We start from the raw sequence: 14,788 nt of genomic DNA, 5'->3' as shown, positions 1-14,788 counted from the left end.
GACGGGGGTCGTCCTGATCGGATAATAGGAAATAAGTTCCTTCATCGACAATCCCGCAGGCTCCTCCTCCCGATGCTTGACAGATCCTTTTCCCCGATTCCTCGATCATTGTGATGCTTTGGGTAAATGGATTCTGAGTAGAAGGCGAATTGATTGTCCTTTTGTAATCTCTGGGACATGAATCAGGCGATCGCTCTGATGCTTCTTTACATCTGGATTTCGGGCGATCACTGTTCGTATTGGGGATTATTTCAGTGACATCACAAACCGCAGCGCTGCAAAAGAATCCGACACGTGAAGCAAAAACCTGGGGATAACTCAGACTTTATTATTCAACCCCAACATACAAAACTCTGAACAGCAAGAGATTCCGCTACAAACGGAGACGGACGCACGGGAGGTCACCGCCCGTGTGATCAGCGCTCTCTCTATCGCTGGCCTGCACCTTAGGGCCATATTTACACGCAGCAGATTTGTTGCAGACGTTTCTATGACTGTCCAATACATCCTACTGGGCCTCACTCCTGAGATGGATTTTTCAATTGCATAAATATCTGCAACAAATCTGCCACGTGTGAACGTGCCCTAGATGTTGTGAAACTGCGACTGGGAATAGGAGTTTCACCCAAAAAGTTTGGAGCGCTTTCCATCGTGTTTTGACCATCGATGCTTTATCAGATCAACTGTTCACATTATCGGTACAGCTACGGGCAAGTTATTTTTGGGGGGTACTGAGATGCCGCTTCTCAGTCTGGGGGGCAGTGGTCACATGACGGTTCGGTCCATATACCGCGCACTTATGGCCACTTTTACACGCCATTACTTTGGTCAGTATTTTAAATAAAGTGGAACCTACGCAGCAAAAACCGTTAATGGAAAGATTTGCGCCTCGTCTGTGTTTGGATCCACTCCTGGTTTTGGCTTATAAATACTGATGAAAAATACCGACCAAAATCCTGCTGTGTAAAAAGCGGTCAAATAACGCGGACTGATAATACAACCCTGCGATGGCGTCCTGCGGGGACCGGGAAGATCTAATAACTATACAGAAAGCGTAATAATACTAGGAGTGTAAAATCCGTTAGCGCTCTGTGATATTATTCCAGGAAAATAATTTTGTTCTATAGAACTTGTCGCCAACCATACACAAGGCGACGTGCAGACGGCCGTATTTTAGCATCCGTATTACTGCCGCAAGTCGCGGCCCGACTGAGAATCCAATAACCTGACATGACAGCATGGTTGATCTCTATGATGCTGTTAGTTCAAGTCATGTGACTCGCCGGCGGTCCGGCCCCTGTGCAGAGACGTATTTTAGCTTCCGTATTACGAGACCTAAGGCTATGTTCACACGCAAAATAAAAACCATCTGAAAGTACGGAGCTTCAAAGGAAAACAGACTCTGATTTTCAGCCGTTTTTTTTAAGCAACTAGCGTTTTTTGCGGCCATTTTTGGAGCTGTTTTGCTATCGCGTGAATGAAAAACGGCTCCAAAAACTGCTCAAGAAGTGACATGCGCTTCTTTTTATGCGGCCGTTTTTAAAAGCGGCCGCGTAAAAAATGAGCCGTAGGAATGAATGCCATTTTTCCCATTAAAATCAATGGGCAGATGTGTGGAGGCGTCCAGCCCCCGCATTTTTCGGGGCGTTTACGGCCTGAAAAACAGCTGAAAACACTCTGTGTGAACTTTTTATAACTTCATTTTATATAATAAAAAGTTACGCAACTTTCTACTTCAATTCCTCAGAAGTAAAAGGATTGTAACAATGTATCAGTGCAAGTAACGGCTACTGGCCCGAAGTCCGGAACAGGATGTTAGAATAGAATGCACTGATACGCTGTATGGGTATGTTCACACGGCAACCTCCGTTACGCCTGAAATTACGGTGCAGTTTTCAGGAGAAAACAGCTCCGGAATTTCAGCCGTAATGGCATGTGCAGGCGCTTTTCGCAGCGTCCATTACGGACATAATTGGAGATGTTTTTCTATGGAGTCAATGAAAAATGGCTCCAATTACGTCTCAAGAAGTGACATGCACTTCTTTGACGCGGGCGTCTTTTTTCCGTGCCGTCTTTTGACAGCGGGGAGTAAAAAAAATGACCGTCGGCACAGAACACCGTAAAGCCCATTCAAATGAACGGGCAGATGTTTGCCGACGCTTTGGAGCCGTATTTTCGGACGTAATTCGAGGCTAAAACGCCCGAATTACGTCCGTAGATAAGGTGTGTGAACCCAGCCTTACAGAGGTGGTAAATCCATCCTGACATAGTCCTGCTAACACAGCTGATGGGCTTGTTACAATAATATCCTATTAGCCTGGAGTTCAAGACGCTGAGGATGGTCTAGACTGGATCGTTTAGCAGCATGTGAATGGCAAACAATTTATTTTTTATGAACTATTTTATATATATATCGGTTTCCTGGCTGGAGCGCTCCGCTGCATTGCATTTTGGAAGATTTTCTTTTTCCCCTCTTTGTCAGACTACTGTACAGTTCCTGCTGTAAACACCACATCTTTCACAATGCAGCGCAGCACATGCTCTCTATAATCTAGGATCTGCTGGGAGATGTGAGGTTCTGCAGCCGCAGGGTTAGGAGGATTCTGCAGATCATTACACTTCGTACATCTCAGTCTTTGGCTTGTGATATCACCCAGTGATCAGTGTGAAGAGAATTAGCAACAAGAAAGGATCCAACGTGCAAGGAATCCGCAGGCAGCGCCGGACAGTCCAATGATGAGATCCAAGTCCTCAGGAATCACAGCGACAAGAACGGATAGACGCAGGAATACGAACAGGTAATGGTGGCGGCAGTGGGAGGATATATCAGACATTTTATTATTTACAAAGTAGTCACATTACAAGAATCCTGCTGGAGAGATTCCTGGGCGGGGGAGACACGCGAGCCCCATAAACCCACCGGTGCAGTTGCGGCATTACCAGCGTAGGCGGGAATCTTTACTACGGTTTTATCCGCTCCCCGATTAGCTCAATACAACATGGCGGTCAAAGACAGATTTGCGCTGTTCTTGCACTTGTAGTTTCCAGCGCTGCTGAGCGTATTCCACCTTGTTCAGTACATTAGCGCGGCTCCTGGAGCGCGCCAGAACGTCATGGGCATTGGCAAAAGGCTGGTGATCCTGAAACAGAGAAACGCGAGATGTTATTGAAGGGCAGAAAGGTGAAGCCGATCAGAGGTCACCCGTCATTCACCGAACATCTATACAGAGCCGGCCCAGTCTACTGTAAATAAAGCCAAAGCCTTTATATTGAAAAGTTCTGCAACTCTCCAATAGACTGCGTTTCAATTCCTCACCAACATCTCTGCTTACTGTCAGTGAATAGGATCATGTATTGCTTAGTCAGAAGATGGAAGAAAAAAAAAAAAAAAAGAGCACTGATACGTTATAAAGAGCATTACACCTGGGGTGTAAAGAGTGACAGCAAGCAGAGGTCTCAAAAATGGTGAGAAATTGAAACACACATTATATTAGAAAGCTGCAGAAGTTCTCACTATACAATGATTAATCTTTATTTATAGAAGACTGGACCGGCCCTTTAAATCTACATGGAACGTTTAGTAACGTTTCTTTTTTTTAGGGCTCGTCCGCTTGTAGCAGAATTGCGGACAGAAAATACGCAGCAGAATACAGCAGCAGCAGTGTGGGTGAGATTAAACAAATTAAAATTTCCGGGCAGAAATTGACCTGCGGTGCGTATTTTTCGGACTGAAACATGTCAATTCCTGCTGTGGAAAGTGTCTGAATTGCTGCATTTTTCAGAGGAGACGTCACCATCCCCCAACATTGTAAAAACGCCGCAAAATACGCACCATTTTCTGCAGCAATTCCGTTACGTGTGGACGAGCCCTTAAACATCTGACTAAGTGATGAGTTACATAACATTCTATACTCCAGTCACATCCAGAGCTGCACTCACACTTCCTCTGGCTGCCTCACAGCCAAACTGCACATTTTTATTTGTTTATTTTTTACAGCAAAGGACCAGTTTTTGGCCGCACGGCCTCTGCAGGTGAAACAAGTTGACAGCATTACTGCAGCGTGATTTGAATGAATAAGAATTAAATTCATGCACGTGGCAAAAGGCAGCCTGACCGCAGAGCCAGATCATAAAATCGTGTTTGAGAGAAGGATTTACAGACTACAGTAATAATGAATACAGATGTCTAGTGCCCCTCCCCCCCAGCCTCACCTGCCAGGTAAACCGTGCAGAACAGTCAGTTAGTAAGGCCATGTTCACACATCGAGGATCACACCATTATTTCCATCACTGGCGATGTCAGCGCGGGGCCCAGAACCCCGAGGGGCTGAAACCATCAATGGGGAATAAAACCACCTGTCACGTCACAGAGGCTGTCGTCATGGTCACCCAGCTTTCCCAGACCATTGAGCACCAAGTCCTAATTATGCAGCGATACATCCCCTAGAATAAATGACTGCTGCCCAAGGAGTTGTCACCCAGCTTTCCCATAACCCTAAATGAAAAGTCGACCTAGTTAAGCTACAATACGGGAGTGGAGGAGACATCATAGAACTACGAGGACACGACACTCAGGGGTCTAGGAAAGATGCATGAAATCCCCCCAAGAGAGCTGTAGTGTTGGCCAGATAAATTACCACCCAGCTTTCCAAGGAACAGATATAACTAAGAAATATAAGTCGTAGAAGAGGCTCAGGTCTAGTCAACACCAGCAAAAGGCCAGCAAAAACCAGTGTGGTGAAAACGCTGGCACTGCCATCTGACCCCTCGAGGCGCTGAACCACCTCAAACCCCCACTATAGAGGCGACTGACTCCGGAGTGACAGTCAGGCAGCAGATTGTCCCTATAGTCCCCGTAATAATTATCACCTACCACTGAGAAATAAGAGTAAAGCTGCCCATAGTTTTGTTGTAGGGGATTCACTTATAATCGGACGTCTATGGAGACTGCCCAGCTGCACCCCGACATCTCTCTGGGGTAACCGGGGGTCCCACAGGTCGGATCTCTGCAATGCCTTATTTCAGTCCTTCAGTCCTTATAATTATACAGGGAAACTCATTATAATAAATGATAAGACCATTGTCACACTACATGTTTATACAACACGCGGCAGCTGACGGGGACTGAGCGGACGGGATCAGGTTACCCCATTGTTATATTAAACGGAAATAAATGTGCGCTCAGGAGCCACGACACTTATTGTCACCACATCGGCTCTGCTTTGTAAACAGGCGCTATTATTCGGGGCGCTCGTGATAACACGGATTTATTGTTGCATCCACCAAAACGGTCGGGATTTGCCAATTTATAATCTTAAAACAGCAACGATATCTCATCTAAATCTAGAGTTAAAATAATAATAATAAGTTGTGTCAATTTACAAATATTTTGCTTTGAGAGCGCAGACGTGTAAGAGGGGTCCGCACCCGGCTGCTGAACCAGGCCTGAGGTCCCCGGACGGGAAAGAAGAAGGAGCTGCAGACTCAACAGTCCTCGCCACCCAGACCCACTGCCCTGGACCGGTATCTCAGTCCCTGCAGGACGTAACCAGACCGCCAGCCCCTCAGTCGCGTCTACCGTCACAGACTCACGTAGCGGGAAAGCGGGCCTCGCAGGAGTCCACTGCCTGCTGCCGCTCCCCGTCTGGACACTACAGAGGTGATATCTGCTCCTAGTCCAGACACGTGTAGTGACTGCAGCTCGTCTCCGCTCCTCCGGCGCCATCTTCTCGGCTCCACATGCGAATGCCCTCCCCACAGGCTGCAGTATTCATCCCCCGGGGCCCCGCAGAGTCTCCATGTCAGCCACACAGCGTTTTTGCTGTAGTATCCAACCCACCTGCTATGCCACCATCCTCACCACAGATGAGTGGCCCCTCACCCGCCTGCTATGCCACCTTCCTCACCGCAGAGGAGTAACCCCAAACCCGCCTGCTATGCCACCTTCCTCACCACAGATGAGTAACCCCTCACCCACCTGCTATGCCACTGCCCTCACCCCAGATGAGTGGCCTCTCATCCGCCTGCTATGCCACCTTCCTCACCACAGATGAGTGGCCTCTCATCCGCCTGCTATGCCACCTTCCTCACCCCAGATGAGTGGCCCCTCACACGCCTGCTATGCCACCTTCCTCACCACAGATGAGTGGCCCCTCACACGCCTGCTATGCCACCTTCCTCACCACAGATGAGTGGCCCCTCACACGCCTGCTATGCCACCTTCCTCACCACAGATGAGTGGCCCCTCACCTGCCTGGGTTAATCAACTTGGGGAACGTGCAGGTGGTGCTCTGCCTTCACCATCTCAGAAGTATCAGCATTCTGATACTCCACGGACTATCTCTGACTATGATGAACTTCTGCCATTCCTCCACCGACCCCTGACAATAGGAGGCTTTTTTTCCGACAGACGCCACTAAAGAGGACTTTAAGGCCCAAGTGTCCGAATTCAAAGAAGCTTTCAGAATGGAGATCTGCCGTGTGTCGAGACCTTAAACAAGTGGCGGCCGGAGTAAACTCCCCTGAGGAAGACCACGATGCCACTAGGAAATATATTGCTCAATTACACTCCACAGTAACCCCTCAAATCCCCGGCCATGAAGTTAACCGTCACCTTAACCCCTCAGTGACCACCAATACGCCTTTTCACGGCGGCCCATTATAAGTCCTGCTCGGGTGTCCCGTGGAGGCTGGAGCCGGGGCTCGGCTGTCTGATGACAGCCGAGCTCCTGCTCCAACGGTAGCGCTCGAACTCCACTCAATAGAAAAACGGCTGCAGTGGCGATTTGAATCTCGAGAAATTGCCCCCTTTGGGTCCTCTGTGTAGTTCCACCATTGGCTGTGGAAATCTCTCCATGGCATTGCTCGTAAAGCTGCTGTTTTATTACTATTGATATTCGCAGTTACTTCATCTGGCGTTGGCACTTTGTGACATTTTGTTATTTTTATTGCCTTCTGTTTCTCACGACTGTTCCCCCCACAGCTGAGGACTCTACACATCTTCTCGGGACCCTCTTTGTTTATGCTTGAACTGGTTTTCTGTTTATTTTCTGAAAAAAATGTCTTTATTTCGTGCCTTTTTCTCCAGTCACATCCAGAGCTGCTACCACTATTCGGCCCGTTACCTTTGTAAACAGGTAGCAGTATAGCTCCACTAAAGGCCGTTACACGGGCCAATTATCGGGCAGACGAGCATTCATATGAACGCTCGTTCTAGATCATTGCCCTTTGTAAACAATCAACCGACGAACGAGCAAACGCTTATTCATCGGCTGATCTGCTCTTTCATTCATTCATCGGCTGATCTGCTCTTTCATTCATTCATCGGCTGATCTGCTCTTTCATTCATTCATCGGCTGATCTGCTCTTTCATTCATTCATCGGCTGATCTGCTCTTTCATTCATTCATCGGCTGATCTGCTCTTTCATTCATTCATCGGCTGATCTGCTCTTTCATTCATTCATCGGCTGATCTGCTCTTTCATTCATTCATCGGCTGATCTGCTCTTTCATTCATTGGCTGATCTGCTCTTTCATTCATTGGCTGATCTGCTCTTTCATTCATTCATCGGCTGATCTGCTCTTTCATTCATTCATCGGCTGATCTGCTCTTTCATTCATTGGCTGATCTGCTCTTTCATTCATTGGCTGATCTGCTCTTTCATTCATTCATTGGCTGATCTGCCCTTTCATTCATTGGCTGATCTGCTCTTTCATTCATTGGCTGATCTGCTCTTTCATTCATTCATTGGCTGATCTGCTCTTTCATTCATTCATTGGCTGATCTGCTCTTTCATTCATTCATTGGCTGATCTGCTCTTTTATGCAACACTAAAAATCACCGTGTCAGCAGCACATCTCTTTGGTAAGCAGGGTGATGTGCTGCTGACATGATGGAAATGTATGGGGATGAACGATCTTAGTAACGAGTGCTCGTCCCCATAAATAGATCCTTGTGAAGAGAGCAAATGAGAGACGATCAATAAACTGTCTTGCTGATCGCGCTCGTTTTCACAGCACATATCAGACCATGTAATAGGACCATCAGTCATGTAACCGAACAGGTCAGCTCTGTGTAAATGTCATCTGAATTCCCACAATGCACTGGTCTCTGGTAACAGCAGACTGAAGAATTCTGAATTTAGCTTTAGACATGAATGGAGTAGAAAACATCAATTCTTTACACTGCAGGCTGCAATCGGAGAAACTAGAAGTCAGGTTTATATCACTGAGCGACTCCTTTTTATCTTTATATGGTTTAGAGCCGCGCCAAACTTCTACAGTAACTTTCCATCAGGACCGATGGGCGCATTATAATTGTAATGAAAAAGTAACATGATTATGTATTTGGCATCTACACGGGTCTTTATACTGGCCAGATATGGTTATTGCAGGTTGGGGTGTATGGACCACAGCAGCCAGAGCTTAGGGGGTTAACACCTAGTCCTGCAGGCTTCAATACAGGGACAAATGGACATCTCCACCTCCAAACTGGGGAATCAGTGACAATGAAGGATGTAACGTTCCCCTCACCGTCCAGTCACGAGCACCGCATTTACCTCCTGAAACCACGGGCGGCCCCAGAGAACGTAACCAAAGGCCGACTGTAAAATGTGACTGGACAGTGACGAGCGGTTCACAGCGTGGGAGTCAGATCGCCCCCCCCCCCCCCCTCATGTAAGCGTTAGGTCTTCCTGTAATTGCTCCCTTTTATTTTGTAACTGTGTTGAGTCGTCTTATTTTGTCTCTTTTTATATTAAAGCTTTACGTTTTAAGAAGTTTCTGTAACTCCCATTCTCTTTTATGGGAGTTCCGGAAACAGCTAGTCTAGTAAGAGGCGCTCGGCTGTCTACAGAAAACACGTCACTCAGTGGAGAAGATGAGGGGACCCACTCTAAGGATAGGTGCGGGTGCCAGATATTCTGTGAGGGCGCCATAAGTGTCCGAGATGAGTAGACCCCTTTATTCTTCTCACTGGAAGACGCTCCTGCTCGTCACACATGTATTAGGCAACGAACACTGCAAGCACGACTACGGAAAGGTTCAGCTGGGCTCTGTAGTTCTACAATCAATGAAAACGTTGACAGGCTTCTAATGTGTGCGGACTACCAAGTGGTTTAATTGTACTCAAAAGGATAAAATCAACGAGTATATCGGAATAAAAATACGCGGCACGGCAGTCTTATGCAGTCTCTGAAATATATAGAACAGATCCGCAGCCGGTGCGCTCAGCCCGCTCTCCTATGATGCCGATTTATACCGAATGTGATTCCACTATACAGATGTGAGTGCAGTATACAATCACCGTACACAATGTGGAGGAGCGCCCCCTGCTGGAGCTGTGTGTGTCCAGACTCACCCCAACGTTATCATCGTCATTCTGTATCAGCTGAGAGTGACCAAAGAGACGTCTTTTCAGCATGGGCTCCACAAGGGTCAGGTACACCATGTACAGCAGCAGGAGGCCCAGGATGGACAGGTAAATGATGATCGTCACCTGCAGAGATACAGAAACACAACAACTAAGTGCAAGGAGCAGAGGATGGGAATCAACTCCCCCACTCCCAAAATCTAGTTGACCTTCCTTAGGATAGAAGTTTAAATAAATATACAATAATGTATGACCCCATGTTACAGTTTACTTCAGGAATTATTTTACATAAAGAGTTGTCACTATGTAAATAAATGACACTACTGATCCTTAGTTACATCCTGTATTATACTCCAGAGCTGCACTCACTATTCTGCTGGTGGAGTCACTGCGTACATACATTACATTACTTATCCTGTACTGATCCTGAGTTATATCCTGTATTATACTCCAGAGCTGCACTCACTATTCTGCTGGTGGAGTCACTGTGTATATACATTACATTACTTATCCTGTACTGATCCTGAGTTATATCCTGTATTATACTCCAGAGCTGCACTCACTATTCTGCTGGTGCAGTCACTGTGTACATACATTACATTACTTATCCTGTACTGATCCTGAGTTACATCCTGTATTATACTCCAGAGCGGCACTCACTATTCTGCTGGTGGAGTCACTGTGTACATACATTACATTACTTATCCTGCACTGATCCTGAGTTACATCCTGTATTATACTCCAGAGCTGCACTCACTATTCTGCTGGTGGAGTCACTGTGTACATACATGGCATTACTTCTCCTGTACTGATCCTGAGTTACATCCTGTGTTATACTCCAGAGCTGCACTCACTATTCTGCTGGTGGAGTCACTGTGTACATACATTACATTACTTATCCTGTACTGATCCTGAGCTTCATCCTGTATTATACTCCAGAGCTGCACTCACTATTCTGCTGGTGGAGTCACTGTGTACATACTTTACATTACTTATCCTGTACTGATCCTGAGTTACATCCTGTATTATACTCCAGAGCTGCACTCACTATTCTGCTGGTGGAGTCACTGTGTGCATACATTACATTACTTATCCTGTACTGATCCTGAGTTACATCCTGTATTATACTCCAGAGCTGCACTCACTATTCTGCTGGTGGAGTCACTGTGTACATACATTACTGATCCTGAGTTACGTTCTGTATTATACTCACTGTGTACATGTAGAACCTCCGTTATCGCTATAAAACCTCCGTAAGGGCCCATTCACACGAGAATGAATAACATCTGTGTACATGGAAAGAACGCACAGCACACGGACCTATTGATATCAATGGGGCCGTCCACACATGCGTGAGTTTTCATGCAGCGAGAGTCCGCTGTGTGAAACTCACTGCATGTCCTATATTGGTGCGTATTGAAGTCAATGGGTGCGTGAAAACCGCGCACCGCACACAGATGCACATCCTTGTGTGGTGCGTGATTTGCGCATCAATTAGATTGAAAAAAAATAAAAATGTGCTTTGCGAGTGCGTGAATACCGCGTGCCACTCGCAGAGCACACTGATGCATACGTTTTTCACGCGCGTGGATCTGACACTTTCCATGTCTGGACAACCTTACATCAGACCGCGGTCCTTACAGCGGAGTCTCACCTTGATGGTGACCGAGCTCCTCTCCTCGTATTTACATTCACAGCGCAGACAATACGCTTCCACGTCCGCTCCCGGGACCGGCATGGGGCTCACCACGTGGAGGCAATCACTGAGGCCAAAAATAACAGAATTAGCGGCCGCCTTCGGGAATTTATATTTTATCTGGAAATAAAAGATTATTTTTGGGGTTTTGAACATGAAATGACATTATCAGCGGGTCCCTCGGGTCACCAGAAATCCTCCCGGTCGGCTCCTCCCCATCACCGGGGTCTCCCTCTCATTCAGACGACAGATATCAGGGCACTGTGATATGTAAGGGCGGAGCCGGCGTCTCTACCACTGATGCCCCAATCCAGGACAGGCACTTCCATTCTATGAGGCGTTAGGGGCTATTCACACATCGCAGTCAAATAGCAGTTTTCCCAGAATTTACGCAAAATTGCTCTAAGACTGATGTGTGAATATATCCTAACCCCACCCCCACTGTCAGCAACGCCAGCAGTCCCCCCCCCCCCCCATAGTGATGCCCCCTCCCCCTCTATAATCCCCTTATTCCTTATAGAGCACCAGACAAACTCTTCTCCAATCTCCTGTGAAGATTAATCGTTGTATAATTAAAAGTTTTGCAACTTTCTGATACAGTTTGTTTCAATTTCTCACCATTTTTAAGATCTCTGCTTGTGGTCAGTGAATAGCAACATTCTTGTTCTCACACAGCTGTGGGGTTTGTTACAATGTATCAGTGTAGACAATCTTCTGTCTAAACACAGCAGCAGCACTAATCTCTCTCCTGACCTGGACTCCCAGTTGATAGCTCTTATTTACACTGATACATTGTAACAAACTCTCAGCTGTGTGAGCAGGATTAGGTGTGTACAAGTTTTTAGTCTCTAAACTAAAATGTAATCTCCAATTTATGGACAGCAAGCAGAGATGTGGACAAGTCTTTCGGATGATAATGTCTCAGTCTCATTGGTCTCTGACTCTCTGCGTTCTGTAACGAGTCATGTAATTCAGCAGTGACAGAGACGAGGCGGCGGCGGCCACTGACCAGTCCTTCTGGGTCACGTTTCGGTTATATATCTTCCCTGGTTTGTCCTTGTAGGGGGGGCAGATACATTTGCAGCGAACGTCCTCAGAATTCTGGAAAACAATGAAAATAAAGAGAAATAATACGAGATACAAACAGCAGGGAGAGTGAGACGGGTCTATGCGGGGGAGGAGTCAGGGGTGATATAGGTCTGTGCGGGGGAGGAGTCAGGGGGGTGATACGGTCTATGCAGGGAGGAGTCAGAGGTGGCCCGGTCCATGTGGGGGAGGAGTCAGATGTGATACAGATATCTGCAGGGGAGGAGTCAGTGCTGATACACATCTATGCAGAAGTATTCGGCACACAAACAAATGTGATTCATAAATTATTTCGTTTCATTGTATTGTATTCAATGCCATGGGCAGAGTGCGTGCAACGTTTCGGTCCAGAGACCTTCGTCAGGCACTAGAAGCCCGTTGGCGTGGATATATCCTGTCGTTGAGCGCTCAAAAGCAAGCGGTAAACCACCATACGAACGACAGCGCTCAACAACAGGATATATCCACGCCAACGGGCTTCTAGTGCCTGACGAAGGTCTCTGGACCGAAACGTTGCACGCACTCTGCCCATGGCATTGAATACAATACAATAAAACGAAAGAATTTATGAATCACATTTGTTTGTGTGCCGAATACGTCTTCACATACGATTGGGTTGGGACCCTATTCGTGCACCTCCTTCAGTCTAGTGCACTCTGAACCAATACCGAACAGATCTATGCAGGGGAGGAGTCAGGGGGTGACACGTCTATGCGGGGGAGGAGTCAGAGGTGATACGTCTATACGGGGGAGGAGTCAGAGGTGATACATCTATACAGGGGGAGGAGTCAGAGGTGATACGTCTATACGGGGGAGGAGTCAGAGGTGATACGTCTATACGGGGGAGGAGTCAGAGGTGATACGTCTATACGGGGGAGGAGTCAGAGGTGATACGTCTATACGGGGGAGGAGTCAGGGGGTGATACAGGTCTAGGTGGGGGAGGAGTCAGTGCTGATACAGATCTATGCGGGGGGAGGAGTCAGTGCTGATACAGATCTATGCAGGGGAGGAGTCAGGGGTGATACAGGTCTAGGTGGGGCAGGAGTCAGTGCTGATACAGATCTATGCGGGGAGAGGAGTCAGTGCTGATACAGATCTATGCGGGGGGGAGGAGTCAGTGCTGATACAGATCTATGCAGGGGAGGAGTCAGGGGTGATACAGGTCTAGGTGGGGGAGGAGTCAGTGCTGATACAGATCTATGCGGGGGAGGAGTCAGATTCGGGTATATGCAGGGGAGGGGTCAGTGGTTTTCCGGGGGGTTGTGTGTATATATGGATGGGGTCGGTAAGTATAAGTGCACGTATATCTTTTTTTATGTAATAAACATGAGTATATTTGTATACGTAGCCTTATATCTATAAATACACAGATACATACGGATGTGGTGGTGCGTATATATTCTATGTTACTGATGAGCGGCTTCTCTCACCTTCTCCTCAGAGCTGTGCACCGTAACCACCAGCATCATCGCCACCGTGACATAAACCGCGAGCGCCGCCATCATCAATAATCCCTGCTGCAGCGATCCTCCAGTCAGCTGACTCCACAACAACAGACACCGCCCACTTCCGGATCAGAGCGCTCCGCAATTATCTTCCCGCGAATGACCGGTAAAACGAGGAATGGTTCCCAGCGTCTGATCTGTGATGGGAAGGTCTGCCCCCTGGCGGCCGCCTCTGTCCCTGCAGTAAGCGGAGTTCTACCGTTCCCAAGCACTACAAGTCCCAGGTGTCCGTATATGATCCGTCCCTGCTTATATTATATACAAAACTGCTTCAAATTCGAGATTTGCAGTTTGCGCTCCAGAGCTGCTCTTCCTTCTGTAGCTGTTGACAGGAAGATGAAGTCATGGTCAGACATTTTGGAGGCATGTGTACTGTTTTCTGGTCACCACAAGTCTGCACAGGTTCTTCCGCTCTGTCACCCCCATCGCGCCTGCGCCTACCTGGATAATTGGCAGCACTCTGGAGCGGCCGCATGACAGCCCACAGGCAAAACGTGTCCATTCATTTCAAGTTTGGGCACATCCTGCGTCTAATGGTTACAATGATATCGTTTGGCGCACGGTTTTGTTTGTCATTGAATTCAATTGGAAAAATTTGGCAACAAAGTCCCTAAGAAAAGGACGTCATTATAGCAAGAAAAAAAAAACACGCATTGGGGAAGATTTGTTGAACTAGAATATCCGACCGTAAATGGCCGCGGTGACCAAAACAGTTTCCGTTAGAAATGAGCGTCTCCATCCTAGAGGTAACGGCGGCCATTGTCACGTGTTTGAGGTCGCCGCCTTATTTCACATCTTTTATCGGCGCCCTGGAGACAACAGCGCAGATTTAATTGGGGCGAGGGGGAATGTGTTGCGCCTCGTCACGTGGATGATGAAGCAGCGGCTGGTGCTATTGATTCCATGGGGCTCTGAGCGTCGCGGTTGGGGCGGGGGTGCGGCTGCCGTGGCCTAGTTATAAAGGGTTACCATGGTAACCGGCCGGGAAATTCTCAGCGCCCGTATTTCTGCTGACGGCCGCATTACATCCGGATATCACGCCGCCCGCCTGCTCTCGTGTTCTGTGTAATAACATTGTGTGCAGTCCGGGCCGCGTGTGGCGGAGGCGCCGCCGTCATGTGCAGAGTCCG

The 14,788-nt window shown here is 47.6% G+C and overlaps 1 protein-coding gene across 1 annotated transcript; it reads right to left on the bottom strand.

Moving 5' to 3' along the window:
- Positions 1 to 2,817: 2,817 nt before the first annotated feature.
- Positions 2,818 to 14,539, bottom strand: TMEM9B (TMEM9 domain family member B). Its single transcript, XM_075838181.1, has 5 exons — positions 13,584 to 14,539; positions 12,076 to 12,167; positions 11,025 to 11,133; positions 9,359 to 9,496; positions 2,818 to 3,140 (listed from the first exon to the last, which is right to left on the bottom strand). The coding sequence occupies exons 1-5, from the start codon at positions 13,656 to 13,658 to the stop codon at positions 2,985 to 2,987; spliced, it is 570 nt and encodes a 189-aa protein (XP_075694296.1). The 5' UTR covers positions 13,659 to 14,539; the 3' UTR covers positions 2,818 to 2,984.
- Between the last annotated feature and the right edge of the window lie 249 nt (positions 14,540 to 14,788).

This window comes from Rhinoderma darwinii, chromosome 9 (genome assembly GCF_050947455.1).
Source record: "Rhinoderma darwinii isolate aRhiDar2 chromosome 9, aRhiDar2.hap1, whole genome shotgun sequence".
NCBI lineage: Eukaryota > Metazoa > Chordata > Amphibia > Anura > Rhinodermatidae > Rhinoderma > Rhinoderma darwinii.
The sequence above is the reverse complement of the archived record's forward strand: the minus strand, read 5'-3'. Positions and strand labels throughout refer to the sequence as shown.

Bases quoted from the DNA above. Each gene is read 5' to 3' on its own strand.
- TMEM9B (XM_075838181.1), bottom strand. From the start codon at position 13,658: ATGATGGCGGCGCTCGCGGTTTATGTCACGGTGGCGATGATGCTGGTG. The intron at 11,134-12,075 runs GTCAGTGGCCGC...TTTTGGCCTCAG, and splicing joins AACGTGACCCAGAAGGACTG to TGATTGCCTCCACGTGGTGA. The intron at 9,497-11,024 runs GTGAGACTCCGC...GTATCTCTGCAG, and splicing joins GGAGCTCGGTCACCATCAAG to GTGACGATCATCATTTACCT.